Source organism: Oreochromis niloticus, linkage group LG1, assembly GCF_001858045.2.
Source record: "Oreochromis niloticus isolate F11D_XX linkage group LG1, O_niloticus_UMD_NMBU, whole genome shotgun sequence".
NCBI lineage: Eukaryota > Metazoa > Chordata > Actinopteri > Cichliformes > Cichlidae > Oreochromis > Oreochromis niloticus.
Genome location: NC_031965.2, coordinates 39,843,598 through 39,871,389, shown reverse-complemented (window position 1 = coordinate 39,871,389; position 27,792 = coordinate 39,843,598). Strand labels below are relative to the sequence as shown.

The following is a 27,792-nucleotide window of genomic DNA, read 5'->3' as shown; positions in this document are numbered from 1 at the left end:
TCAAGGTCGTTGAAATCTTTTAATTTTAATGTAATATCTAATGTTTTTAATTTATTGAAAGTCTTTCAACATTTTCTCTCTTCTGCTGGTTTAATGTTTCATCTGTTAAGGATAGAAACTCCCAGCATTGTTACACCTGCTCTAAAATCATGGGCTCAGGCACAAAGACCTGTGGTCATGCTGATCAAGAAGGTCAAACACATTATTAACCATCCTGACCTGTTTTATCATCGCACAATGTAGCTCTGTTGACAAAATGACACATACTTGCATCAAATGCAAACACTTTCAGATCAGGGGGAACACACTAGTCTACTTTATATAAAACACTGCAGTCCTTGATTGTCATTGTTTATTCAGAAGGCATATTTGCAGGAGACACATTTTCAAACAACCAAAAAAGCAAATAGGCCTACTCAATATTGTACATTGCAGTACCATGAAGTCAGATAAAGCAAAAAAAAACAAAACATAATACAGTAATAGAAAAAACACTATACTGTAAACACAAAAAATCATGACAATTGTGCATACGTGGGCTCATGGATCCCGCCGTCTGTTGGGGTCTGGCCACAGGACCTCATCAACATCACAAGCAATGTCTTCTCCTGCTAGGCACCGGGGAAAATATCCTCTTGCATGTCGAAACCATCCATGGATTGCTGTCACCTGAATGTCGCCGCAGGCCTGTTTCATTGCCTGCAGAAGAGGCATGCGGGCATGTGGTTGGCGGTCATATACATGCCATCTCCAAGCCGAAAAAAATTCCTCTATAGGGTTTAAAAATGGTGAGTAAGGGGGCAAGTATACAACTTCAAGTTGATTGTGGTTGGAGAACCAGGCCTGGACCAGAGCAGCCCGATGGAAACTGACATTATCCCATATCACCAAAAACCTGGGCTGATCTGGTCTGTTCTGTACAACTATATTATGGAGAGCATCTAGAAATGTGTTAGAAATATGTTGGCTATTGTATGGACCTAGTTTTGCATGATGATGCAGAAGCCCTCGAAGGCTTATGGCGGCACACAATGTGATATTTCCCCCGCGCTGCCCTGGCATGTGCACAATTGCCCTTTGGCCAATTACATTACGACCCCGTCGTCTTGTTTTGCACAGGTCGAATCCAGCTTCATCAATGAAAATGAATTCATGAGGCTGTGCAGCTCCATCCATGGCCAAGATTCTCTGTAAAAAAACAGAGAACATATTACTGTACTACAGTGCTACACATACAGAACCCTCACCCCATCACACGGGTACCTGTGTAGCCCTCAGAATGGATCCATGTGGTACTGATATGGTACATATTCAGCTGCTACTGGATTTCACCAATACTGTACTGTAAATGTAAAGGACAGTTACACTTACCCGTACATATTCAGCTCGAAGTCCTTTGACCCTGTCACTGTTCCTCTCAAATGGGACTCTGTAGAGCTGCTTCATGGTGATGCTGTGTTTTCCCAAGATGCGTCTGATGGTGGTGATGCTTACATGGTTTATGTTGTTGAACACTTGCCTGTCTGCAAGTATTGTCTTTCGTAGCTGGTGGAGACGGATGGCATTGTCTGCCCTCACTAGGTCCACAACGGCAAGTTCCTGCTGTTGTGTGAACAGGCGTTGGCGTCCTCCCCCAGGTCTTCGAGTCATTCTAGTTTTTCTTACAGTACTTTACTGTATATACTGTATCATCCACTGTACAACACTGTACTTCAATATAAGTAGTCATGGTATGTTTCACAAAAACTACCACTTTGGCTGCAAAAGGAGCATTAGCACCCTGCAATATCCTGTACACTTGATATGGTCATGTGATATACTGTAGAACAGTGCTATAAGAACCATCTGAGTAGAAGGTAGAGAGGTGACAACATACCTGTTTTCTAGTCGGAATGTTCTTATTACAGATGCCACTGTGAAGCGGCTTAGATGTGGGTGGGCTCTCTGCCCAGCTTCCCTCATGGTCAGGCCATGGTTGATGACATGGTCCACCAAAGTTGCTCTTATAACATCAGAAATATGGGTCCGTGCATGGCCTCTTCGACTCCCTCCTCCTCCTCCTCCTCCTCCTCCATCCATGCTTGCAAAGTTCTTGGAATGGCTAAACTGAGGGCTTTTTGTAGTTGGCTAATTGGTGTTCAGTTTTGCAAGTAAGTGCCTTCAGGTGTGTATTTGAGTGGTTGTAATTACCCGATGTGTTTTGTATTTTGGATACATGTGTTTTCCAAATGGCACCCTGAAATTTCATTTTTGAACGAAGTGTCTTATGTATGAAATAGAGTGTAGTATGCAGGACCATGTGTGTTGCATAAAGGAGTAAGTGTGTTGCATAATTGCAACTAGAGTGCAAAGCAGCACTTTTGTTTAAGGTATGGGTACATGTGTTTGGGGTATGGTAACAAAAGCTTCAAGTTGTGTTACTTTAGTCTATGCATGGGTTTATAGTGTTCATGCAACGGGCAAAAACTGTAATTCAGTTATGGATTCTTATTTTTATTTTTTATTTATTCATTTATTTTGAATTCATTGGTTGTTGATTTGCCTGTCGACACGCAGGAGTGTTTGTGATTATCTACAGCTACTTTTAGTACCATTGATATTCATTTAGAGTCTTTTTCTCCAATCGATCTTTCGAGTTAACTTCAATTATTACTTCCTCCAAACCATCAACGTGTCTTTTAGACCCCATTCCTACAAAACTGCTCAAAGAAGTCCTGCCATTAATTAATGCTTCAATCTTAAATATGATCAACCTATCTCTAATAATCGGCTATGTACCACAGGCCTTCAAGCTGGCTGTAGTTAAACCTTTACTTAAAAAGCATCTCTAGACCCAACTGTCTTAGCTAATTATAGGCCAATCTCCAACCTTCCTTTCATATCAAACATTCTTGAAAGAGTAGTTGTCAAACAGCTAACAGATCATCTGCAGAGACACTGTCGACCATAATATCCTATTAGAGCGATTAGAGCATGCTGTAGGTATTACAGGTACTGTGCTGCAGTGGTTTGTATCATTGTGTCATCTATGATATCATCAGACTCCAATTTGTTCATGGGAATGGAGAGTCTTCTTCACACACTAAGGTTAACTATGGTGTTCCACAGGGTTCAGTGCTAGGACCAATTCTGTTTACATTATACATGCTTCCCTTAGGCAGTATCATCAAAAGGCATAGCATACATTTTCACTGCTATGCAGATGACACCCAGCTGTATCAGTTAATCCAAAATGCTGCAGCAAGAGTACTGACAGGGACTAGAAAGAGAGAGCAGATTTCTCCTGTATTGGCTTCCCTTCATTGACCTTGTAGTACCATATCACCCTATTAGAGCACTTCGCTCTCACACTGCAGGTTTACTTGTTGTTCCTAGAGTATTTAAAAGTAGAATGGGAGGCAGAGCCTTCAGTTTTCAGGCCCCTCTTCTCTGGAACCCGCTTCCAGTTTGGATTCGGGAGACAGACACTATCGCTACTTTTAAGATTAGGCTTAAAACTTACCTTTTTGCTAAAGCATATAGTTAGGGCTGGACCAGGTGACCCTGAATCCTCCCTTAGTTATGCTGCAATAGGTGTAAGCTGCCGGGGGATTCCCATGATGCACTGGGTGTTTCTTCACTCACGATGTGTTAATAGACCTCTCTGCCTGTAATCATTAGTTATTATTAATCTCTCTCTCTCAGCGTGTCTTTATTCTATTTTCCTCCCTGCAACCCCAACCAGTTGCAGCAGATGGCCCCGCCCTAAGCTTAGTTCTGCCAGAGGTTTCTTCATGTTAAAAGGGAGTTTTTCCTTCCCACTGTTGTCAAGTGCTTCCTCATAGGGGTCCTCTGATTGTTGGGGTCTTCTCTCTATAATTGTAAGATGATTACTGTACTGCAGCGGTCCTCAACCTTTTTTTGCACCACCGACCAGTTTAATGTCAGACAATGGGTCTGGGGCCCAGGGTTGGGGACCGCTGCAGTACAGTATAAAGCACCTAGAGGTGACTGCTGCTGTGATTCGACACTTTAAATAAAGATAAATCGAATTGTTTTTCTTGTAGAAAAGTATAACGTGTTCTCTTTAAGAATTCCCAGAGAAACCCAATCATACTCAGTTACGCTTCACCGCCTAATTGACTTTTAATTAATCTCCTTGATATTTGGACAAACACAGACCTTAGCTAAAGGTGTTGTTAGCTGAACACCTGTATCAGGGAGGGAATGGATCTTTGTCAGGTGGGTGGATAAACTTTGCACTACCCTGGAAATACGGTGTGTCAAAGAATATGACGACGCTGTGGTCTCCACAAAGAATCAGCTTCTCCACAGAAAAGATCCATTTGTACAGAAATGAAAACAAAGAGGCTGCAGTGCATTTAGGACTTTTATTTTGACAGTCAAGATTGTGATTTTCAGTGAATGGTATGAACAGGTTTGTCAGCACTCCTGAAAAAGCATGATGTTAGGAAATGGTTAGAAAAATAAAATACTGCTAATACAGATGAAGATGCAGGTGCACAAAGATTTTGATACCAAGTCATGAACAGATCTTCTTTCAAAGCTCCAATGGAGACTTTAGTTAGCGTGGAAAATGCAAGATTGAAAGAGCAAGGGCTTCTTTTGAGAGGCAACAATCTGATGTCTAATAGCCCAATTTGCTCCTGTCAGAACTCAAAGATGGAAACTATTCTTTGGTGGATATCAAAAGCAACAAAGTGCCTAATGTTAGAGGATTAAAGGTAGGCAGAGGGGACGTGGGAAGACTGCCTCTTCACTAAACAGATGCTGGTTTTTTTTACACCTGTTATAGGAGATCCAGTTTGCTCATTTACAGCCCTGTGTTTTTGTTCTGGCTAGCTAATGAAGTTGTGTATGATGCAGCAGTTATTGTTCATACAGATGATAGTTAATGGTTTCAAGGTTACTCGGATGTTTAGGTGCGACCAAAGTCTGCCCACACGTTGTTTGGAAACAGATCTAACTCGCCTGTTTAAATTGTATTAAAGCTTAAATTTTATATTATTAGGGGCGTGGCCTCTTTGACTTACTGGTGGATGGTGACATGGGCGGCTGTAGCTGCCAGCTGACTGCTAGCCTTAACCTCAGCTAACTGGAGTCCCTGAACTGGACCTCTGTGCTGTTGGAGTATCTGTGTCTGTGGATACAGATCGATAACCAGGCTTGACAGCTTGGCACTCCACCCTCTACCAAAGCTAAGCTCTGCTCAGCTTCTCCTTCCATGTTTCTGCACTCTTTATCAGACCTGCTCTGTACTGTTTACCTTTAGCATTCAAACCACTGACTGACATGTTTATGAATACTTGCATGAAATTTATTAGAAATTCATTAGTTCCAGGTCTTTGCTTGGATCATTTCATGCACATACACGGCTCTCCTCAGTGCCATGTGGGCACATTGTAGCAGCATAGCATTTAGTAGCATTGTGGGTAAGTACAGGTGGGAGTGGTGAAGGTGTGCAGGAGATGATTGTGTGTGGGAGGCAGGATGAAGGATGAATGGGGAGTTCTGAAGACTGGGATGAAGGGCACAGAGAGAGAGGAGAGAGCAACAGACAGCAAAAGAGATAAAGAGGGGTGATGGACAAGTCTCATCCTTTCTCTGACGGCTTCATCAATAGCCTGAGGACTCGCACACTCGCACACACACAGATCCGTCTCTTGTGATCGACAGCTAGCAGGTGCCGGGTGAATGAAGTTGTCAGGCTGCTGCTGATCAGCTGCGCGTTGCCGTAACAGCAGCTGAAGGCTCGGCTTGACGCTTCACTGCATCTGAAGGTGAACTCTTGTTTTGTTGAACATGTGTTTCTGTTTATGTGAAGGAGGGTTTAAGATTAAATCACACTTTTCCTCTCTAAATTATTCTGTAGCACATTTTAATATAAAACAAGCCTGTCATGAAGATGAGCGGCAACATGAAGGAGGTGGTCACAGGGGAGACTAACGCCCCACACCAGGGCTGCCTAACACTTTACACTGTGATAAAGTAACCCACACTGACGGGTTGAACTTAAACATGACACGCACACAGGGCTGACTTCAGTTAAACTCCATCAGTGTGGCAGTTTACAACCTATCTGGGTCCTTGGTTGTCTTTCCTGTATTTTATTGTGTCAAGACCTGTAAAAGGAGAACTTTATTCACAGATACAACCAGTGCAAGCTGAAATGTGTATTAGCAAACATAAACAGTCTTGTTATTGCATGGACTAAGCTATGAGTATGAATTACTGCTCTTGGAAATTCGCCTGTCTCCTGCGAGCCTTGCCGAAACCCCCGAGACACAAAACCATTAAAGTCTGTCCGTCGTGTCTGATAAGAAGACGCAGCACGAGGACTGGCGTTCATCCATCAGCAGAGATCTGAGAAGTGTCGCAGGTCAGCCCCCTCTGCTGGTCAGACGTGCGGCTGTGTTAGGAAAAAGATTGTAACTCTAACCCTTCCAACCTACTTCAATTTGTGAACCTCGTTATACCAGTAAACAAACACAGTGAAGCATGCACGATTATCTCCATATGTAACAACATGATGGTGACCACATATTTGTGTGGGTCACGTGTGCACACTGGGAGTGATAATTGATTACAGTTTCCCATGTGACTCTTGCTCTGCTTTCCCTTCCACACATCTCTGCTTTGAATTTATCGTCCTCACCTGTTCGCTCTCACCTGTGACGCTGGTTCTCCCCATTAAAATCACCAAAGAGGTCATGTGATTGGTTTGCTTTCCATCACTGTCATCAGGATTGCTCTAAAATTTATGGAAGTATTTTATAAGAGATGAACATCCATCTATGGTTCATCTGTCAGTTTCTCACTCTTCAGCAAAGAACCCGAGCTATTTAAACTGCTCCACGCAGGACAGGAGCTCCTCCGTGACCTGGAGTGGCATGCCGCCCGTCTGCAGCTGAGGACCACAGCCTTGGACTTGGAGTTCTCGAGAAGATGTCACAGACTGATGTGGATAATAATAAGGATTTTTGTAGATCCTGGGATGATGTTTGTGGCTTTGACACATTTCCTGGACGCTTGCTTGAGGGGGTTTTTTTTTCTGCCTGTCTTCCTCTCCCTCCTGTGCTCACCTTTCTTTTCTTATTTAGTCTTAACTCTTTACTTCCTCTCTCTTCTTCCCACATTGTCACACCCTGTTTTTCTTTGTGCTATTCAGACCTCTTTGATTTCTTCCCAACTTCCTCCCTTCCTTCCTTAGCCTTTAGTTAATTCCTCCCGTCTTTATTAGCTACCTTATTAATTTTTCTTCATTTATTTTTTGCTTTTATTCTCTTCCTTCTTCCTTTTCCGTTTTCACCCCGTTATGTCCTCCCCCATCCTCTCCCTCTTCTGCCTGCCCACTGCTTTGTTCTTTTTATTCCTCCCGTTCTCCACATACGTCTCACCCTCTCCACTCTGCCTCTAATTGGGCTTTGAAGAGTTAACATTGAGATATGATATCCCATTCTGTGTTGCCTCCAGATATCCGTTAAAAAGGCACAGGCAGCACTCTCTATCACAGCTCAGATGCCAGATGTTGCTTGCATCTCCTCTCATTGCAGATGTAATGGGCCTGAATGCTGCAGTTCGTGACTTCACTGGCATCCATCCTGTGCGATGCAGCACCAGAGGAAAAACATGAGAGAGAGGGAGAGATGTAATTATCCTCCATTATCACTAAGTCTTTATTTCCCCCAGCAGCAGAAGGAAATCTCGTGTAGAAATGACAGCTATCAAAGTAAAGATGGGCGTTTTGTTTCAGACTCGAGATCTGCGGCAGTGTCATTGTTTAGCTCACTGAGTGCAGTGTGTGTGTCTGAGGTTATGGTGGTAAATACTAACACTGACATTTTTTGGCTAAAACTGAGAAAACACAAAATGCAGTCTTTGTTTTGTGTGAATATGATTCTCATCTGTGTTTTTAGGTACAGGTGATCGTTCACGAGATGATGCCTACAATCTGTATCGAATCAGTTATGTATCGTGGTGGGTCCATCTTTAGTGACGTGGACGGATTGTGAACAACTGGCATCTGCTTAGTGTTGTGCTGACGGCGAAGAATCAATAACCATGAAAGCAATAAAGAACACCAAGTCAGTACCACCATCCACCCAACCGCTAATCCAATACATTCAACCATCCAACAGCTAATCCAATACATCCAACCATCCAACAGCTAATCCAATACATTCAACCATCCAACAGCTAATCCAATACATCCAACCATCCAACCGCTAATCCAATACATCCAACCGCTAATCCAATACATCCAACCGCTAATCCAATACATCCAACCATCCAACCGCTAATCCAATACATCCAACCATCCAAACACTAATCCAATACCGCTAATCCAATACATCCAACCATCCAACCGCTAATCCAATGCATCCAACCATCCAACTGCTAATCCAATGCATCCAACCGCTAATCCAATACATCCAACTGCTAATCCAATGCATCCAACCATCCAACCGCTAATCCAATGCATCCAACCATCCAACCGCTAATCCAATGCATCCAACCATCCAACCGCTAATCCAATGCATCCAACCATCCAACCGCTAATCCAATGCATCCAACCATCCAACCGCTAATCCAATACATCCAACCGCTAATCCAATACATCCAACCATCCAAACGCTAATCCAATGCATCCAACCATCCAACCGCTAATCCAATACATCCAACCGCTAATCCAACCATCCAACCGCTAATCCAATGCATCCAACCGCTAATCCAATGCATCCAACCGCTAATCCAATACAGCCAACCATCCAACCGCTAATCCAATACAGCCAGCCATCCAAACGCTAATCCAATACAGCCAACCACTACTCCAATACATCCAACCATCCAAACACTAATCCAATACCGCTAATCCAATACATCCAACCATCCAAACACTAATCCAATACCGCTAATCCAATACATCCAACCATCCAAACACTAATCCAATACCGCTAATCCAATACATCCAACCATCCAAACGCTAATCCAATACATCCAACCATCCAAACGCTAATCCAATACATCCAACCATCCAAACGCTAATCCAACACATCCAATTGCTAATCCAATACAGCCAACCATCCAAACACTAATCCAATACCGCTAATCCAATACATCCAACCATCCAAACGCTAATCCAATACATCCAACCATCCAACCGCTAATCCATAACATCCAACCACTACTCCAATACATCCAACTAGAGCAGGGCGATATGACCAAAAATATTTATCACAATATACATTTGAAAATTTGCGATAACGATATAACTGACGATATAATTGACACTAGACAAAATACTTTACAACTCCACAACTTTATTAGTGCAAAAAACCCCATCAATGTATTTTCACTTAAACAAGCAGCTGTTTTTTATGTGCATTAAAGTTATATAAAAATTTAACAGTGCAAATTCCTTGCTGACAGTTTAACCAAAAGGCATTTCCAGTGGAAATTGGCTGACATATCCTCAGCACAACCATGTACAATATCCACAAAACTTAAAAAGAGGTTATATACACACAATAAGGTAATATTATGTTGAAGCACAGTACGTATCACTCCGCGAGGCTCCTGCCTACGGTAGCCGTAATGCTCCGACAATCCATCAAGCGGTGCGGCTTCGTAACTTAGCAAAGTCGTACTGAAACATCTGACAGATTTTCGAGCGCCGTGTACCACATAAAATCGTTTCGAGGTCAGTAAACACAACCAGAATTCATACATAAGGCACACGGGATTATAAGGGGCACTGACGATTTTCAGAAAAATCAAAGGATTGATTTTAAGTGTGCCGTATTTTCCAAACAACACGGTAGTGACGACGGCCCGCTAGCATGCTCTACCAAAAATAGTGCTTTGTTATGTATCTGACGGACGAAAGCTAAACCAGTTCCACACCACTGAAGTTGCAGCATTTTTACAAACACATTCTGGTTCATCCGTTTCATTTAATGATCCACTTTCGCTCTTCTCATTCTGCGTCGCCGCCATGTGCGTATGTAAACATAGGCACTGCGCATGCGCGCTTTACCCATATTCTATCGCGATATTTCATTTTCCTATCGTTGCCCAAAATTACACCGGTATTACCGTGAACGGTATTATATAGCCCAGCCCTACATCCAACCATCCAAACACTAATCCAATACCGCTACTCCAATACATCCAACCATCCAACCGCTAATCCAATACATCCAACCATCCAACCGCTAATCCAATACATCCAACCATCCAAACGCTAATCCAGTACATCCAACCATCCAACCGCTAATCCAATACATCCAACCATCCAACCGCTAATCCAATACATCCAACTGCTAATCCAATACATCCAAACGCTAATCCAATACATCCAACCGCTAATCCAATACATCCAACCATCCAAACGCTAATCCAATACATCCAGCCATCCAACTGCTAATCCAGTGCAGTCAACCATCCAACCGCTAATCCAATACATCCAACCGCTAATCCAATACATCCAACCATCCAAACGCTAATCCAATACATCCAACCATCCAACTGCTAATCCAATGCAGCCAACCATCCAACTGCTAATCCAATACAGCCAACTGCTAATCCAATATATCCACCCATCCAACCACTAATCTAATACAGCCAGCTGCTAATCCAACATATCCAACTGCTAATCCAATACATCCAACCGCTAATCCAATATATCCACCCATCCAACCCGGGAGGAAGGGGGAGTAACATTTTTTGAGTGACAGGTATATTTTTTAATATTATGTAACCACAAAACCAACTGATTGTGTTATTTAAATTCTTAGCAGTTTAGTGCAGGACAAACTGCCTTGTCGTTCTGTGGTGAATTTACAGTGAAGCTCTGTGTTGGGCTGGTGCACACCAGCTGTGGCTGTCATGGTCACATAAAGTGTATCAGGGCTGAATTTGAATTTAAGATGATGATGCTTAGATTCATCCGCTTAATTCCACCTTCCTACCAACTGTATAGTGCTGAGTAGAGAGCCAGTATGAAGCAGTGTACTGTCAGTGTAGAGGATGAAATCAGCTAAGATAACTACTGCTGAGCAGAGTGCTTACCTTTCATTGTATTCAGTGTGTAGAGCTGCTGGTCAGCTGATCACAGCACAGACAAAAAGAGAATCTGTGTACATGCTGTATGTTATTATTATATTATTATAGCAGAAGGTTTAGTTAGTTTTGCACAGAAGTACCTAGTACAAACGTCCTGCAAAGAGCTGCTTTTACTTACATTTCAAAGCCAGTACTTTTTCTCTTTAACTTGAGTAACGACACTGAATCTTTATTACAACTTTTACTGCAGTACTTTTTAACACAAGTATCTGTATTTCTGCTAAAGTAAAGGATGTTGGTACTTTTTGCCGTCACTAATTACAGTGAAAAAATGTTTTTGGACAGTTTGAGTCCACTGACCAGGTCCTGAGTAGAAGCTGGTTGCGTTAATGGTGCAGGTTCGAGGAGCTGCTCTCTCCTCTTGTTCTGCTAAAAGAGTTAGGACTCTGTGCTAAGGTTGGCTGGCTAATTATGGCCCCAGATCAAAAGCAGTTTTTTTTGTTTTCTCGCAGTAATTTCATCTCTCTGTGTGTATTAGCTGTTTTCAAGCCTGCAAACATTGAGAGTTTCCTCAGTACAAAGTCTCTGCGTGTAAAAGGTTAGGGAACGCCTAAGCAGCAGCATTTTATACCCCGAGGTATTAACTATCTGTTTGTCATGCACAACCTCAGCCACAGCAGACGACGAATAAATCTCTCCGTCCGCGCCGCTGTTATTCCGCTTCACATTTGATCTCGGAGGATGTGGTCACAGACAATCAAAATCATAATTATGGATACAGTGCAGCGAGGGGGACGTTTTAAAAATGGTTCCGAGGTGACCAGCGTTCATCTATTTATTTTTATAGGGGTCTCAGCTCGAGCAACAAACTTGATTTATTTCTCTCTGCTTTTAAGGGTGCAAGACCCAGACATTCAGAAATGAAGTGGAACGCTGCTAAGAATTTCAAATGCACTTTTAATACATCCCCCTCATATTGACGTTTAGGTGGGAATCAGTCTTTTTTATTTCTGTCATTTCTAGCAGAAGCAGTTTGTGTGTGTGTGTGTGTGTGTGTGTGTGTGCGTGTGGCAACATTTATTTCCCCTCATCGTCTGCTGAGAGTGAGCGGGGAGGTGTGGGGAGGGTGGAAGTGTAATGGTAATCATTTTTTTGTGACTGCGCCCAGGGTCTGAAGTGGCTGTTGCAGAGGACTTTTAGATTGATCTTACAGCATGTGTATACACACACACACACACACACACACACACACACACACACACACACCCTGAAGAAGATATGCTATATGGATCGCATCCATCCCCCTCTGCTTGCCCTCCCTCCATGCTGCCATTTGATTAATGATCCAAATATGTGAATAAAAATATCAAAACAACTCGTCAAACCCAGGGGTTCTAGAGACGAAACAGCTTAAGGATGAAAGTATAGAATAATGACACACACACACATATATGTGTATGTATATATTTTTTTAGTGAACATTACATTTTGTGGCCTTGTTTTTAATTTCCATCTCAGATATTTATTTTTCCTCCCAGATGTAGGGTAATTATGGAGAAGAGCAACGGTTCAACGCCACGTGTGACAGAGTGAGGAAGAGTAGTTGTTGTGGGCTTTGTTGGATTTAAAGTACGGAGGTTAGGTGCACCGTTTAGATGTTTTTATGTATGAGAAGCCCCCCGGTGAGCGCGCGGGTGCTTAATTCACAGTGGTGATGCTATCACCCCGTCTTCTAACACAGCAGACTGCTAATTGACATTTTCATTAACAGCAAATTTATGTTCCTATTTCTGTGTGTGATAATGACCATTTCCCGAGCTGTGCTATGGGCTCTGCTAATGGACATGGGATAAAGGCAGAAACTTGTTTAATTATGATGGGAGAAAGAGGCCGCCCCACTCTGGGGAGGGCAAAGGAGTGATGCCGTACCTGACCATCAGGAACGTCAAGGATTCTCCCAGGATCCACTGGTTAATAAAGGCGCTGACTAACTGGATTAACATGTATGAGCTGATTTATTTTTGTGCACCTCGTGGGTTAAGGCTTCTCCCTGCAGCTACCTTTGCACAGGGATGTTTGTGCACATGGAGGAAAAGCTGCTGATCTTCAGTCAGGCGCATGTGTTGTCTTTGTACCACCAGGTGCTAAAGCAGGATTTGGCAGGTGGGAGAACCCCAGCTTCCAGTGTAGCAGTGCAGCAAAGACAAAACAAAGAAATCACATGATCAGTCACATGACCAGCCTGCACAGCTCTGTGCAGGCTGTGGTCAGCTGACCTGCTGATGCTCTTCGGTTTACTGGTCTCTGTGGATTTAGCCAACAAAATTCAGCAACATATAAGCAGATGTTACATGTGCTGTCACAACTGCTTTCCAACCCTACACACATGAAAACAGGCCAAACTAACCATCGTGATGAGCTTCGGTTCAAACTAAAGGACTGCTACAGCTGATCCCACCCAACGATCTGCTCTGCACCATCACCATACTGCAAATAAATCAGTTTATCCTGCACTCAAATTAAAATAACACAAAATCAGTATTTAATTGGTTTTTCAAGACCTTTTACAGCAAGGAATAAGAGGATGACTATAGCAGCACATCATGTATCCAGTAAAACAGGGGTGTCAAGCCTATTTTACATGGCAGGCCACTTTGATCTTACAGCCGGACCAGTGAAACTCTCCTTTCTGTCAGTGTGAAGAAGTCACATATTTAACTGTTTTTCTGCATCATAAAGAAAAAGCTGCTGTGACAAAGAAGGAAATCTATCAGCACAGCTCTTTGGACTTAAAAATGTAAGAAATAAATGTGTAAACCTGGAACATGAAGGCAAGGAACGCAAACAACCTGACGAGGGACAGATGGAAAACAGACAGCATGTATGGGGACACAGCTGGGCCAAACAGACATAACGACGCAGGAGAAGCAAAACTAAAAACAGTGAACACGGGATGAGACCCTGTCAAAATAAAACGGGAAACAACTAAGAGGCAGACTAAGACACACGGTAGGCCAGAGGACAGAAGCCAACATGAGGATGAGACGGACTGAGGAGGCAGAGGAATGAAACAGTAGCAGAAGAACATGGGGACGGTCAAGGGAGACAAGACGCAGGGACACGACTAAGACTCAGGACGAGGGACACGGAGCGAGAGACAAGACAGGGTTGGGAGAACATACATGGATGGACATGACCAACAGGGAAGACATGGAATGTGAAACAGGGACATAACTGGGGACTCTGAGTAAACTCAAAGACTGTGTGAATAAAGCAGAGTCAGAAGTCCAAAAATAAACTCCACCATGACACAAAGCTCATTAGCCAGACTGTCCTGTTTTTTGTTGTTGGCAGTTTTTTTTTAATTGTAGTAATAAAAAAACAGAAACGTCTGTTTTTCACAAAGTTACAGAGGTTTCATTAGAGACAAAGATCAGTATTTTGCAATTTAGAATAATTTGTGGAAGTTAAAATTTCTTGGGTATTGGATAGCAGAAGTTGGTTTCTTGTCAGAGGTCATTTTGGGGGGAAAAACAGCAGCTGACATCACTGTATGTACTGGGCATCATAAGCAAGTGAATGATACAGAAAATAGAGATTTTTAATGGGTAACTGGTCTCGAAGCACACTAGAGCTATGCAGGAAGTGTGATTTTTATTGTGGTGAAAGCAGAGTAAGAAAAGACTTCACTAAAATGTTTTTTTAACTTGAAGCGTAGTTTTGGTCTTCTTTTGCTGTTCAGTGAATTTTGGCCATGGTAAACTTGCAGTTTCAGGATCTGTGAGGTGTCAGCTTTCAGCACCCGATGACATGTCTGTGAAAATCTGTGAAAACGAATGAAAACGATAGTGTGGATGCGGAGCGTTTTCAGACGAAAACAACGTTTTCAAATTTATCCAGGCTAGTGCAGACGTAGCCTATATCTTCTACCCTGTTAACTTGACCAACTTATCACCCAGGTGGCTAAATCCTGTTTATCCTCTCTGTCTTTTAATAACTGACAATATTTACTCTTCCCTAATCTCCGGCTTTTTGCCTCTACCTCTTAATACAGCTGTGATAATTCCAACTCTTAAGAAAACTAGTGCAAAACCCTTCAACCTAATGCTAATTTACCCTTTCTTTGAAAAATTGTAAAAGAAACGCTTGCTGTATTCTCACCTTCCCGTCATCTGTTTGAACTATTTCAGTCGCGTTTTTGGCCGCGTTACAGTACTCAGTCACAACTGATCTTGTGAGGGCAGCCGATCTAGACTGTTTTCCATACGTGCTCTTTGATGGAGCTCTGCCTTTGATACAGTCTCTCATGATATCCTTTCAAACAAATTACAGTTGGTTGGTGTCATTGGCGCTTCACAGGCCTGGTTTAAGTCATATCTCTCGACTCATAATCAGAGTATACAGTTAAAAGATTTCGGATCACAAGCTTGCCCAATTGTCAGTGGTGTTCCCCAGAGCCCCAGGCTTCCTTCTATTTAATATTTATCTTTACCTTTAGCTCAGATTTTTACACATACGTTGTCATTGTCATGCTGATGACACCCAACTTCATCTGCCCACTAAGCACACCTTCTTCTCCCACTGACTCCTGTCCTTCACTTGCTTCGTATAAAGGATTGCTTTAATTTTAGGATTCTGCTAATTAGTTTCAAGTGTTCCATAATCTTACACGTCCACATCTCTCTGATCTTCTACACATCACCACTGCTTCCTATAGTCTGACCCTATAGTTGGAACTTTGTCTCACGCCACATTTCCAACATTGATTCTCTCTTTTCTTTGGGTTTTCACTTCTTTGGTGAAGGGGACACGACTAGTTGGAGGGGAGATGTCCTTCCCGGCCACAGTATTAAAACTATGTGGGGGATAATGGCGACTTCCACAAACTGCAAACCGGCTCTTGTTTATTTTTAACACAGTAAAAATATGTTTATGAGAACGTATAAAGAAGATATCATTACACCCTATTCCTAGTATATTTATGACTACAATATCATTAGCTTAAATTTCCACTTTATCAAATAGGAGGGATCCTGATCCACTGGAGTTCATTTGGAACCGCACCAAGACCACCACCTCCAAAGGGTCTTGATGCGGTTGTTTGGGTCCACTGATCATTGGCTATGAGCAGCATTCACAGAGAGCTGGGGGATGGCTACAACAGGGGTGCCCAATCCCAGTCCTGGAAGAGGAGCAGAAATCCAACAAGAACCGAAGCAATCACAAAGGTTTTCCATGCTGTCTGCAGAACATCTCATCATCTTCTCTAACTGCGCTGCCATGGTAACTAGAAAAACTGAAAGCGTCAGCTGTCCGCTGGTACGTGCTGCTGTCTGCGCGGAGTTCAGATGGAGTCGTTTGAGTTGAGTTTCTTCACTCTGTGCCTGGGTCCCTCTGTGATGTATTTCAAACGTCTCGTTGTTTAAGCGTTTCTTAATGACAGGTGAGCTTTCGCAGCATCTGCAGGTGAATCTTTGCATTTTTCGATGTGACAGAAATTATTGTGATGCCTGTTTTTTATCATCAGTGACTTTAATTACTGGCATGCTGTATGCAGCCCAAAGGTTTTTTGCTGTGTTATTTTTAGCTTATTACTGTCAGTGTGGTCGTATGCTGAACCTTTATCATGTCACATACATCGCAGGAGGTAAACAGGCTGATCGTGCGTTCAGCATTTCCTTAGAATATTAAACTTCAGGTGTTCTCTGGTGACCTCCATTCATTTTATTTGAATGTCACCGGACATGGATGCAAAGGCTGCCCTCAGAGGCCTCCTGGTCATGTGAGAAACTAGAGTTTGGTTTGTGCCTGGAGCAGCGAGTGGGAGGTTTCCTCAGATGGAGAATCCTTTTTTTTATTTTCTAACAAAGTCAAGGATAAAAAACAAAGAAACCTGTCAGCTGTGACAAAATTATCCTCTTCTCCCTATTTTTCGTCTGAGAGAAAAAAAGAAAATAATTATTAAAAAATTATTATTATTACTATTATTGTTGCCTTGTCAGCTCATGTTTGAAAACACAGATGTGTCTGTTAATGTTGTTATCTCTGTTTATGGACCGATGACTGAAACCTCTGTTCGTAAACACCAAAAAAATATGTTTATTGTTCTTCTTTGCAGGCTACATATCCATCATGTAACACAAAGTAATCGATTACAGGCAATGTTAGCGTCACCTGCTTACAGATGTGACTACCAAACATAATAGATATAAGCTGTAAGGCGAGTGGGGGAACAGATGTGCATCGTAGTAAGCTCTGTAATGACGCTGATCTGAGACATGCTGTTAACATTAAGGTGTGTCTCACGTGTCGATGTTGGTTCGTGAACTCTGAAGGTTTTTGTGCTTTTTTTTTTTTTCCATCCATCTTCATCCGCTTTATCCGAGTCCGGGTCGCGGGGGCAGCAGCCTAAGCAGAGAAGCCCAGACCTCCCTCTCCCCAGCCACCTCCTCCAGCTTATCCGGGGGAACACCAAGGCGTTCCCAGGCCAGCCGAGAGATATAATCTCTCCAGCGTGTCCTGGGTCTGCCCCGGGGCCTCCTCCCAGTGGGACATGCCCGGAACACCTCACCCAGGAGGCGCCCAGGAGGCATCCTTGTCAGATGCCCGAACCACCTCAACATTGCTCCTTTCGATGTGGAGGAGCAGCGGCTCTACTCTGAGCCCCTCCCGGATGGCTGAACTTCTCACCCTATCTCTAAGGGAGAGGCCAGCCACCCTTCGGAGGAAGCTCATTTCTGCCGCTTGTATCCGCGATCTCGTTCTTTCGGTCACTACCCACAGCTCGTGGCCATAGGTGAGGGTAGGGACGTAGATCGACCGGTAAATTGAGAGCTTCGCTTTTACACTCAGCTCCCTCTTCACCACGACGGACCGGTGCAGCGTCCGCATCACTGCAGCCGCAGCACCAATCCGTCTGTTGATCTCCGGCTCCCTTCTCCCATCACTCGCGAACAAGACCCCGAGATACTTGAACTCCTCCACTTGGGGCAGGAACTCATCCCCGACCGGGAGTGGGCACTCCACCCTTTTCCGGCTGAGAACCATGGCCTCAGATTTGGAGGTGCTGATCCTCATTCCCGCTGCTTCACACTCGGCTGCGAACCGTTCCAGTGCGAGCTGGAGGCCTTCACCTGATGAAGCCAACAGAACCACATCATCCGCAAAAAGCAGAGATGAGATTCTGAGGCCACCGAAGCGAAAGCCCTCCGCCATTTGGCTGCGCCTAGAAATCCTGTCCATAAAAATTATGAACAGAACCGGTGACAAAGGGCAGCCCTGGCGGAGCCCATCACCCACCGGGAACGAGTCCGACTTATTGCCGGCAATGCGAACCAAACTCTTGCAACGGTTGTATAGGGATCAAATGGCCCGTAGCAATGGGCCAGACACCCCATACTCCCGCAACACCTCCCACAGGACACCCCGAGGGACACGGTCGAATGCCTTCTCCAAGTCCACAAAACACATAGACTGGTTGGGCAAACTCCCATGCACCCTCAAGTATCCTTGAGAGGATAAAGAGCTGGTCCAGTGTTCTGCGACCAGGACGAAAACCGCATTGTTCCTCCTGTATCCGAGGTTCGACTAGCGGACGAACTCTCCTTTCCAGCACCCTGGCATAGACTTTCCCAGGGAGGCTGAGGAGTGTGATCCCCCTGTAGTTGGAACACACCCTCCGGTCTCCCTTCTTAAAGATGGGGACCACCACCCCGGTCTGCCAGTCCAGGGGTACTGCCCCTGATCTCCACGCAACACTGTAGAGGCGTGTCAACCAGGACAGCCCTACAATGTCCAGAGCCTTCAGGAACTCGGGGCGGACCTCATCAACACCAGGGGCTCTGCCACCAAGGAGTTGTTTAACTGCCTCAGTGACCTCGCCCCCGGAAATTGGCGGGTCATTCCCCTCATCCCCAGACTCTGCTTCCTCCTCGGAAGACGTGTCAGTGGGATTAAGGAGGTCCTCGAAGTATTCCTTCCACCGCCTGACAATTTTCTCAGTCGACGTCAGCAGCGCTCCGCCAGCACTATACACAGTGCAGGTAGAGCACCGCTTTCCCCTCCTGAGACGCCTGACGGTTTGCCAGAATCTCTTCGAGGCAGTCCGAAAGTCTTTTTCCATGGCCTCTCCGAACTCCTCCCACACCAGAGTTTTTGCTTTTTTTTTTTTTTTTTTTTTGCCAAATTTCATATGTGAGATGTAAATATTTATTAATATATATACTAAGATAAATGCCTGGAAATCAGGAAAATAACATCATGTGGACCACAGAGAAAGTGATGCTTTTTGCCACCAGTTGAAGGTTTCATGGACTCGCTGACAAATCTCCTTCCTTTGGACAGACCGCCGTGAGCCACACTGGGACGGAGTATCCTCTGCTGGGATGATTTCACTGCATGAAGCGGCGTCTGAGGAGGCGGTCCTTGTTTGCTCTTGTCTCGACTCTAATGAGAAAACAGATAGTAGAAATTAGTGTGATCCTGAAGACGAGGATGGAAAAATGTTCTTCTCTTTATTGTTGTCTTGTGGAGGCATCAGCCAGCCCCACACATTCATCTCACTTTATAAGAATAAGCCGGTTTCATGCCATGCACCTTATTCGTGTAGCCACAATTATCCATAAATTAATAAAACCTGACTGGTTATTACTCGGAGAGAGGGGGAGAGGGAGGGGGGATATGAAGGGCTGTACAGTGAACAATCTCCGCATAATTAACAGGAAGATAAACAAAACATAAATTTGGATATTGCATTTATTTGGACTACCACTCAAATATGCGTGAACCACGTTATTTTAATTAAAAGATAAATCTATGTGACATGCTGCTTCCCAGTTAATTATTCAGTGCTGTACAATAAAAACAAAACCCATTAAATATGCCACGCACTCTATTTCTCCATTAACAGTAAAAAGCACTCATCCCGGGGACATTTCAAATTCAGCTGCTGCGTGGCTTTTTCCCTCTTTTCTGTCCTTTCATTGCAGATATTTTTACGTCTCCTCTGACTCTGCATGGGCCAAATGTTTGACACATTCAATTTTTACATTTTAATACCTCTCAGTTACAGCTTCCAGTCTGTGAGGCCAAAGAAACAAACCTGGGCTCAACGGATCAAAGACTCTTGGGAGAAGGCAGGTTATCCTCAGCCTCAGCCGCGATGAGCTCGGTGTAAACCAGGGGTGTCCAAACTTTTTTCACTGCCCACATACATAAAAATATAGGAGGGGCTGGGCCACTTACTAGAAATTAGGTATATAACCTTAACTTTAGTGTATTAAAGTTAGAAAAATCACTTAAAAGTGGTCAAATATGTTATATTGTTGAATATAATTAAAGACAAAACTGCCTTCATCACAGCTTTCCATAAATGGATCTTTACTGATTTATTCAGAAAAAGCTTTGGTAGCTCATTCCCAGAACAGCAGCAGATTTCTTCTTAGACAGAAGATTTACAGCACAGAGAAAAAACAATAAAGGGGAAAATGGGACGGGTACATTTCAAGTTTGTTATTTAAGTTATTAGGCTTAGCAACACACCTATTAACGTTCGTTTGAAACCGTTATCAACATTAACAGACTGAACTGGACTTAATAACAGGAGTGCATATAATTTTAGTAAATTATTCTGGTGAGTATCAGCTGCGCTGGCTATGTAAATCGGGCCATCCAGCTCCGATGCTGATCCGACACCACTCATGCCAAAAATCTGGACAAATGTCACCTGACCAAGGAGCAGATCTGCATCAGATGAGATCAGCTGACTTTGTACTGTGTGTTAACAAGAAAAACGCATACAAGAAAGTGGTGCGCAAAAGCAGGGTAGTGACAGAATTGATGCGCATTATTGATATTTGAAGCATGTGTACCTGCACATTAACACACGGGTACTGTGGAATATAGTTTTTACTCACCTAAAGCGCTCGTGCTCTCGTCCACTCCCAGCAAAAAAATTAGCAGCTGTGCGGTGTCTGTGGCATCAGTGCTCGGATCGCATGCGATGGAGTAAAAATCAAAAGCACAGCTTTATCAGACAGTTGCAGTTTAATGTTGGCTGACAGTCTTCAATGCGTCGCACAACTGTATTTCTGGACATGCTGACGTTGTTGAAGTCCTGCACTTTTTCCAGGCACATTATTTCGGTGACTTTAACGAGGCAGTGTTTTATGAGGTCTCCATCTGAAAAAGGCTTGCCATGTCTTGCGATGAGTTGGGTGACCTCATAGCTGATATTGGAGCCTTTTCCTGGACAATTTGAGCACGAAGAAATACTGTTGCTGACCCCGCAGGATAGCTACCCTTTGCTTTAATTCCTGCTCTGGTTCAGCACCATTGTAGGATGCATAGGCCTGATGTTTGGTTTCATAATGACGTCGTACATTATACTCTTTCATAACTGCCACAGTTTCAGTGCAGATCAAACAGACACACTTCCCCTTGAATTCTTTGAAGAAATATTCACTCTGCCACCGTGTCTGAAATTTTCTGCATTCACTTTCTACCTTCTTCTGCCATGTTTAGTAACTTGGGGTAAATTTCTTCTGTGATTGTCCTTTTTTGTGGACCAACTGCCTTGATCAACAGTAGCTCCCCCTGGTGTTAAAACTAAGAAGTGCAATACACTCAAGCAAAAGTTGAAGTGCGGGCCATATTCTATTCTATTTATAAAATTACTTGCGGGCCAATTAAAAATGGACCACGGGCCGGAGTTTGGACACCCCTGGTGTAAACAGTCAGCACTGCTGGACTGAGAAGAGGAAGTAGAAGCAGCAGCAGTCCGAGGCTGTGGTGGGACTCTGTGGAGAGACAGCTGAACGGCAGCCGGCAAAGGTGCGCTGAAATAGATGTTTTTCCAGTCAACCAATAGCAGCGCGGCTTCAGGGTTTGAAATGTTGCTGCGCTGTCTGGTTTTCCCAACATTTCCTAGCAAACATGCGGCTTTCGGTCTAATGTAGGGACACCCAAAAAAACTGATGAGGGAACTGCAGGGCTAACCCACACAGGGCAATGACTGCTTTGCCCACAGAATTCCCTGCTGGAATTTCCAAAAGGGCAAAACTGCAGTCGGCCCTGTGTGGGCATACACAGCCACCCGCTGTGGGTCCACACGGGCATGTTTGGTGGGTGTGGTCTGCTTCAGCACACTTCAGGTGTATTTGACAGAAATCGGTGCTTCTTTCTTAATTCTGTGTTAGGAGGAGGACGGGGATTTTTATCTGGTGGCTAACAAATGTCTTTAATCAATGAGAAGTCCTGATGGTGAATTTGATGCAGCTGCTTCACTTTTCCTACATGTTTTTTCCCATACGAAAGTGGGCGGGGCTTTTTGGTGAGGTGTTACCGCATTGGTTGTCCGACGTTTCCTGGCAGGTTTCACTTTAGAACCGGTGGTTAACCCCTATAACATCAGGGAGCTGTTGTATGGGTTAACCTACAACAGCATCTACTGCACTGTTAAATAACGGCGCAGCACATTTTAAAGTCCTCATGCACTTCAATGTTTGCTGGAGTTGTTGTAGTTTTCATGGTAAACGTTTTTTTTATTTAATTACACTTATTTATGTTTCTGGATTTTATAATGCAGAAGCAGATACGCAGGACTGTTTGTCTGATCGTGGTCGGCACGATAACATCAGCAAACTCTTCGGTTCATTTTCCCTGAAAACTCGTTCACTCCATGTGTGTCGTGTGGCTATTCCCCAGCAGGGGGCGCCTCCACAGCAGCACGTGTTCCCCCTTTAACATAACGGCCCAAAGCATCCCCCTCCAGCCGGTTGCAGCAGATGGCTGCCCCTACCTGAGCTTGGTTCTCCTGATGGTTTCTTACACGGAGTTTTTTCTTCCCACTGTCGCCAAATGCTTACTCATTGGGGGTCTGTCTGATTGTTGGGATTTCCTTTCAACATAAGGCTCCTTCAGGCTTTTATATAAATAAAAATGAGCTGAACTGAATCTGTTAGACATGTAGGGGCCCACGCTGAGCTCTCCACGCTGACGTGGAGCTGGTCTTAACGGGGCTTTGTTATAATCAGTCAATGGAGGTGACCGTGGTTGCACCAACCAAATTTCAGACTGTCCTTGCTACACCCCTGGCGTAGACCAGGCCTAACCCTGCTGGACCTGTGTGAGCCTGCAACGGTACCACTAGGTCAGGATTTGTAGTTTATCAGCCAATCCCACCAAACGTTTCCATCCTCGTTTGTGTTTTGACTTTAGTCATGAACACAAGGTGGTAAACTTTGCCTGAAGGAAAAGCACCAGTGTGCCTCAGTATAACCTCAAAGAGATGCTTTTGGGGTCATAGACTGGCTTTTAGTGTTCTCGGCACCACCTCTCCCAGCTATTTTTGGTTCCCCTGGGTTTCCTATATGCTTCCCTGTTGGGGCATTAAAGCCTTTATTTGTACTGCTCCTGTGATTTCACATGTAATGACTGACTCAATAAGAGCCAGCACTTACAAGCAAACTGCATTCTCAGGTCATATTTCTGCTTCTTAGAGCCCATTTTAAGACTCGTCGCTTTGATTTGAGCGAAGCGTTCGAGCGCTTCAGGTGTGTGCAGTCATTCCGCAGTCAGAACACTTCTTCATCTTCTTTAGCGGTGTGATTGATCTGAATGGTGTGAAGGGATCCAGACTGAGAGGAAGTGATTCCCAGAGGTAGAGGTTTTATTGCAGAAAAAACATCAGATAAATCTCACGGCTTCAAAGTACATCAGAACATCTAGAACGCAAGAAGAGTAAACAGTCAAATGTTTGATACACCTCTTTAATGAGTTTCATCTTCTCTCTGACAGATGTGCAAGAATAAATATCTGTTTCTTAAATGCAGACGTATCTACTGTGAGTATAAGCTCATAGTTTGCAACAAACCCCCTCTCTTCACATCACCTCCTCTGGGCTAAAGAGCTCTTCTTCCTTCAGGAACGTGGACACTACAGAGCTGCGGGGGATATAAATGGGTTCATCTTTCTTCTCCTCTAGCACCGGCGATTATAAGTGAGCAAAACTGCATGTGCTACTTAAATAAGAAGCTTGACAGAGATGAAACAGCACGGGGACAATGGAATGGATTATTTTAGGATTACAGCAGAGGGAAAAATGGCGTATCTTTCTCAGGCGTGGACAAAGAGTATAAGTCACAGAGGAATGACAACAAATGGCATTTTCCAGTGTCTGAAACCAGAAATGATTGCCTCATCTGAACATGATGATGAAAATGTTCCGATTCGCAAAAAGCCCGAGAACTCCTGCCAGAAACTGGAATGTGAACTCTTTACAAACTTTTTTCCCCTGCTGACTTTTTGTTAATATAAATTTGTATAGATATAAATGTTTAGCACATACACGTGTACAAAGCTACAGCCACCAAGGATAGAGTAATGCACGGAAACCTAAAGCTCAGACTACATCACGGGAACGTTACGTTGCTCTTGGTTGGAGGGCAGTGCTCGATAACAACAAAAAAAGAAGAACTCAGACTTTCTGCCGGGCCGAGGAGGCGGAGTTACACCTGCATCACATCAGTGTTCACCTTCTGTCACGTCCTTTTTCTCTCTCCTGCTTCATCACACACACTGTGTGTGTGTGTGTGTGTGTGTGTGTGTGTGTCTGCATGTGTGTGCCACACTGTGTAAACCTGTCTTCATTCCTGGTGACACAGATCACCTGTAACATGAATCTGTTTATGGTCGGGCCTCAGTCACATGACCTACAGACCAGTGAGCAACCACTGGCTGTGAGGGAAATGTGCTGGCAGTCACAAGCGTGAAACTTGTACGGCGCTGCAATGAAAATCCTCGCAGCACAGAGGATGCCGACGTGACTGCAAAGACTCACAAACTCCTCACCGGGTGGAAATGACACTGTGAAATCTGAGAACCGCAAACGGAGAGCAATGACCTTCAAAGCTGCCGCGGCGAGGCACAACTTTGCGCCGCACTTTGTGGTCAGCACAATAAGATCAGCGAACGCTTTGGTTCATTTTCCCTTAAAGCTCGTTTTGGGAGTCATATGACTGAGTTTGAGAGAATGTAATGTCCTGTGTGTGTGTGTGTGTGTGGACTGTACACCGCATGGGCACTAGGACCCTGGGGTTGAGCCCTCCACACCGTGTGTGTGTTTGGGAGATATTGATTGTGTGAATGTCCCGATCATTTCTCTTTATCAGAAAAACATTAAGAACCCGAAGCCGCCACCATGACAACGAGCGCCACGCTTTCCTTCTCCTCCTCGGCCAACAGTCACCGACAGCTGCCGGCACAGTGAAGAATAACAAAGGCTCATTTTCTGTTTTTAAAAAATGAAAGAATGACGTTTGACTTCACAACGTCAGCTTTCCCCTCTGAGGACTCAAATCCAGAGACACAGTGAGACCTGTTCAAACAGACTGACGGCTTGGAGAACAATCCTAATCCGAGACATAACCATAATCTCAGGCCACGCCCCTCCAGCACTGATCAGAGTCCAAAACTGAAACTGTCGTGAGTCTTGGTCCTTCGCTGGTGTGGTAAGGTGACCTCCAGCCTTGATGTTGGCTAATGGATGCTGTAAATAAGCCGCTGATTGATTCATGTTGTGTTTGAGGGAGAGTGAAGGGCAGGATGCAGGAGTGTGTGTGTGTGGGAGGGGCTCAGGTCAGCTGATGGGATGTGCTGCGACCCCTCGGCATAGGGTCCAGCGTCAGGTTACCTCTGAATTGGTTTCCTCTGCGATGACAGCTGCAGGCTGGCACCAGTGCCCTCCACACACACACACACGCACATGCCACCATCTCCAACATCGGTTGCGTTCTGCTCTGGGTGTCCTCCTCCACCACAGGAAGTGTGTTTTTTACAGGAAGTGTGTTCACTGCTGATTAATCGGGTTTTCCTAGTAAGTGTTCACAGGCGTCTAATAACACACATGGTTACTTTGTGCAGAGTACTAGAGCGCCGTCACTCCCGCTCACGTGTCACACGGTCCACTCCCGTCATAGGGTTGTTCGATGTGACATCATCAGAGCTGTTCTCCAGGGCATCGCGGTCGGGGCAGGAGCGTTTGAAGCGTCTGTCAGGGTAGCAGCTGTTGTCGAAGGGCATGCGGTGCACGCATAGCACGTGAGTCTTCAAGTTGCCCTTCTGCGAGGCGCTGTAGGGGCAGTAACTGCACCTGAATGGTCTGCGGCCTGCAACAACAACAAACACCAGAAACCCTTTAATCTCAAACAGGAAGTCGCCGTAAGACCGACCTCGCCCACAGTCTGGGGTCAGTCAGCCTGTGGGCGGGGCCTGCAGCTCAGGAGTTCGAGAATCTGCTAATCTGAAGGTTTGTGGTTTGATTCCTGGCTGCTCCAGTCTGCATGCCAAAGTATCCTTGGGCGAGACACAGAACCCCAAGTTTGTTTGATTTTAGTGTCAGGGTTACAGTTGGGTTATGTCAATTAGATGTCCTCACTAAGATATGAAAACAAGTGTTTGTGTGTGTGAGAGAGATTTGGTTCTTTGGAGCGACCCGTTTACGATCAGAGTTTATACCAAACCAGTTTCAAACAAAGCTCAAAAATTGGTTTGGGCCTTTGGATAGAGCCCCCAAACGGGGGTGGATGTTCCCTCACCCCGGCCGCGTCATTGGTGCCCTGTGGACGTAGAAAGTTCAGAGTGTATTAAAAGTCTGATGTTTGGAGGGAGGAAGCAGGGGGCAAGGCTGAAGACAAAGAGAAGAAAAGTGATTTTCGCATTCACACCACCCCAGCAGCACCTCCTTATTGAAACAAATCTGTCCTTAAAACATTACCCAACACAGCCGGCGAACTCCCACAAATTCATCTGAAGTAAACTTTTGCAGCTGCTCGAGTCGATATGCATCTTCGGAAGAGGCCGCGTACGTCTGGCAGCCCGAACACAATAGCGAGGCGAACACGGCAAAGGATTTTTCTCCATCTCCCCTCCTCACACCAGCCCAGCACAAAATGTTCTCCCAAGATTGAATCTGATCATCACTGCAGCAAACACAATGGCCCTTAATAGCAGCGGCCGTTTGTTTGAGGGATGCCGATTACACCGCCATCATAACCCACTTCACTTAGCTCACTCACTCACTCACAGACGGAGAGGGAGGGGGAGGAAGACGGGAGAGACGTGGAGCCTCTGCAGCACTTTAGAATATTAATAACGGTACATTTGCTGTTACTCTCGTTTTCTTTTTTTCTTTATCTCTTATTCAATTTGAGTTGCTCTAAATCAAATTAACATATGGGGTTTAAAAGAGGCGCCGGGATAGGTGCAGGGAATATCAATAGGTAGAAGGCCGGGATTAAAAGGAAACCATCTATTTGAAGCGCACACTCCACTCCACGTGGACTCCCGCGCGCGCGCGCACACACACACACACACACACACACACACACACAGGCTCGATGTGAGGACACAACGAGCCAGTGCGAGACTTTGTGTTTGGCAATCTGACGCAGGTTTTGGAGGCTCGCCGGCTTTCTGATATTACATTGTTTGCTTCAGAGCCAGACAAAGGGGATTGCTACAAGTTTGGAGGCTTTGGATGTTCCAGTTGTCTGAATTTCCAGATAAGCTCGGCGGCGGCACACAATGAAGGCCCCTTTTATTCATGTGCGGTTTAATTTCACACTCTCTTACATTACGTTAAGTCCGAGAGGCAGAGTATCTCATCCCATTTTACACTTAGGGAGAGCGAAATATGCCCCCAAACAACTCAACCCTTTTCTCCCATCTCCC

General features: G+C 44.5%; 2 protein-coding genes and 2 long non-coding RNA genes across 11 annotated transcripts in view; 2 read left to right on the top strand and 2 right to left on the bottom strand.

Annotated features, from left to right (window-relative positions):
• LOC102075618 (uncharacterized) overlaps positions 1-27,792 on the top strand; it is a 76,496-nt gene that overhangs the window by 12,245 nt on the left and 36,459 nt on the right. The gene's annotated exons all lie outside the window — the stretch shown is intronic.
• LOC109202460 (uncharacterized) lies at positions 200-2,079 on the bottom strand. Its single transcript, XM_025908651.1, has 3 exons — positions 1,877-2,079; positions 1,372-1,651; positions 200-1,188 (listed from the first exon to the last, which is right to left on the bottom strand). Exons 1-3 carry the CDS (start codon positions 2,077-2,079, stop codon positions 541-543), a joined length of 1,131 nt encoding a protein of 376 aa, XP_025764436.1. The 3' UTR covers positions 200-540.
• Positions 1,688-2,456, top strand: LOC112847307 (uncharacterized). The gene is made up of 3 exons (XR_003220786.1): positions 1,688-1,724; positions 1,930-1,931; positions 1,969-2,456. It is a non-coding gene; the product is annotated as an uncharacterized LOC112847307 (long non-coding RNA).
• znf536 (zinc finger protein 536) overlaps positions 23,704-27,792 on the bottom strand; it is a 213,568-nt gene continuing 209,479 nt past the window's right edge. For all 8 annotated transcript variants that reach the window (XM_005447858.4, XM_025908642.1, XM_019361736.2 and 5 more), the window contains one exon: positions 23,704-26,228. In XM_005447858.4, coding sequence (XP_005447915.1) covers positions 25,999-26,228 — 230 coding nt within the window. In that variant the 3' untranslated portion in view covers positions 23,704-25,998. The remainder of the gene's footprint in view (positions 26,229-27,792) is intronic.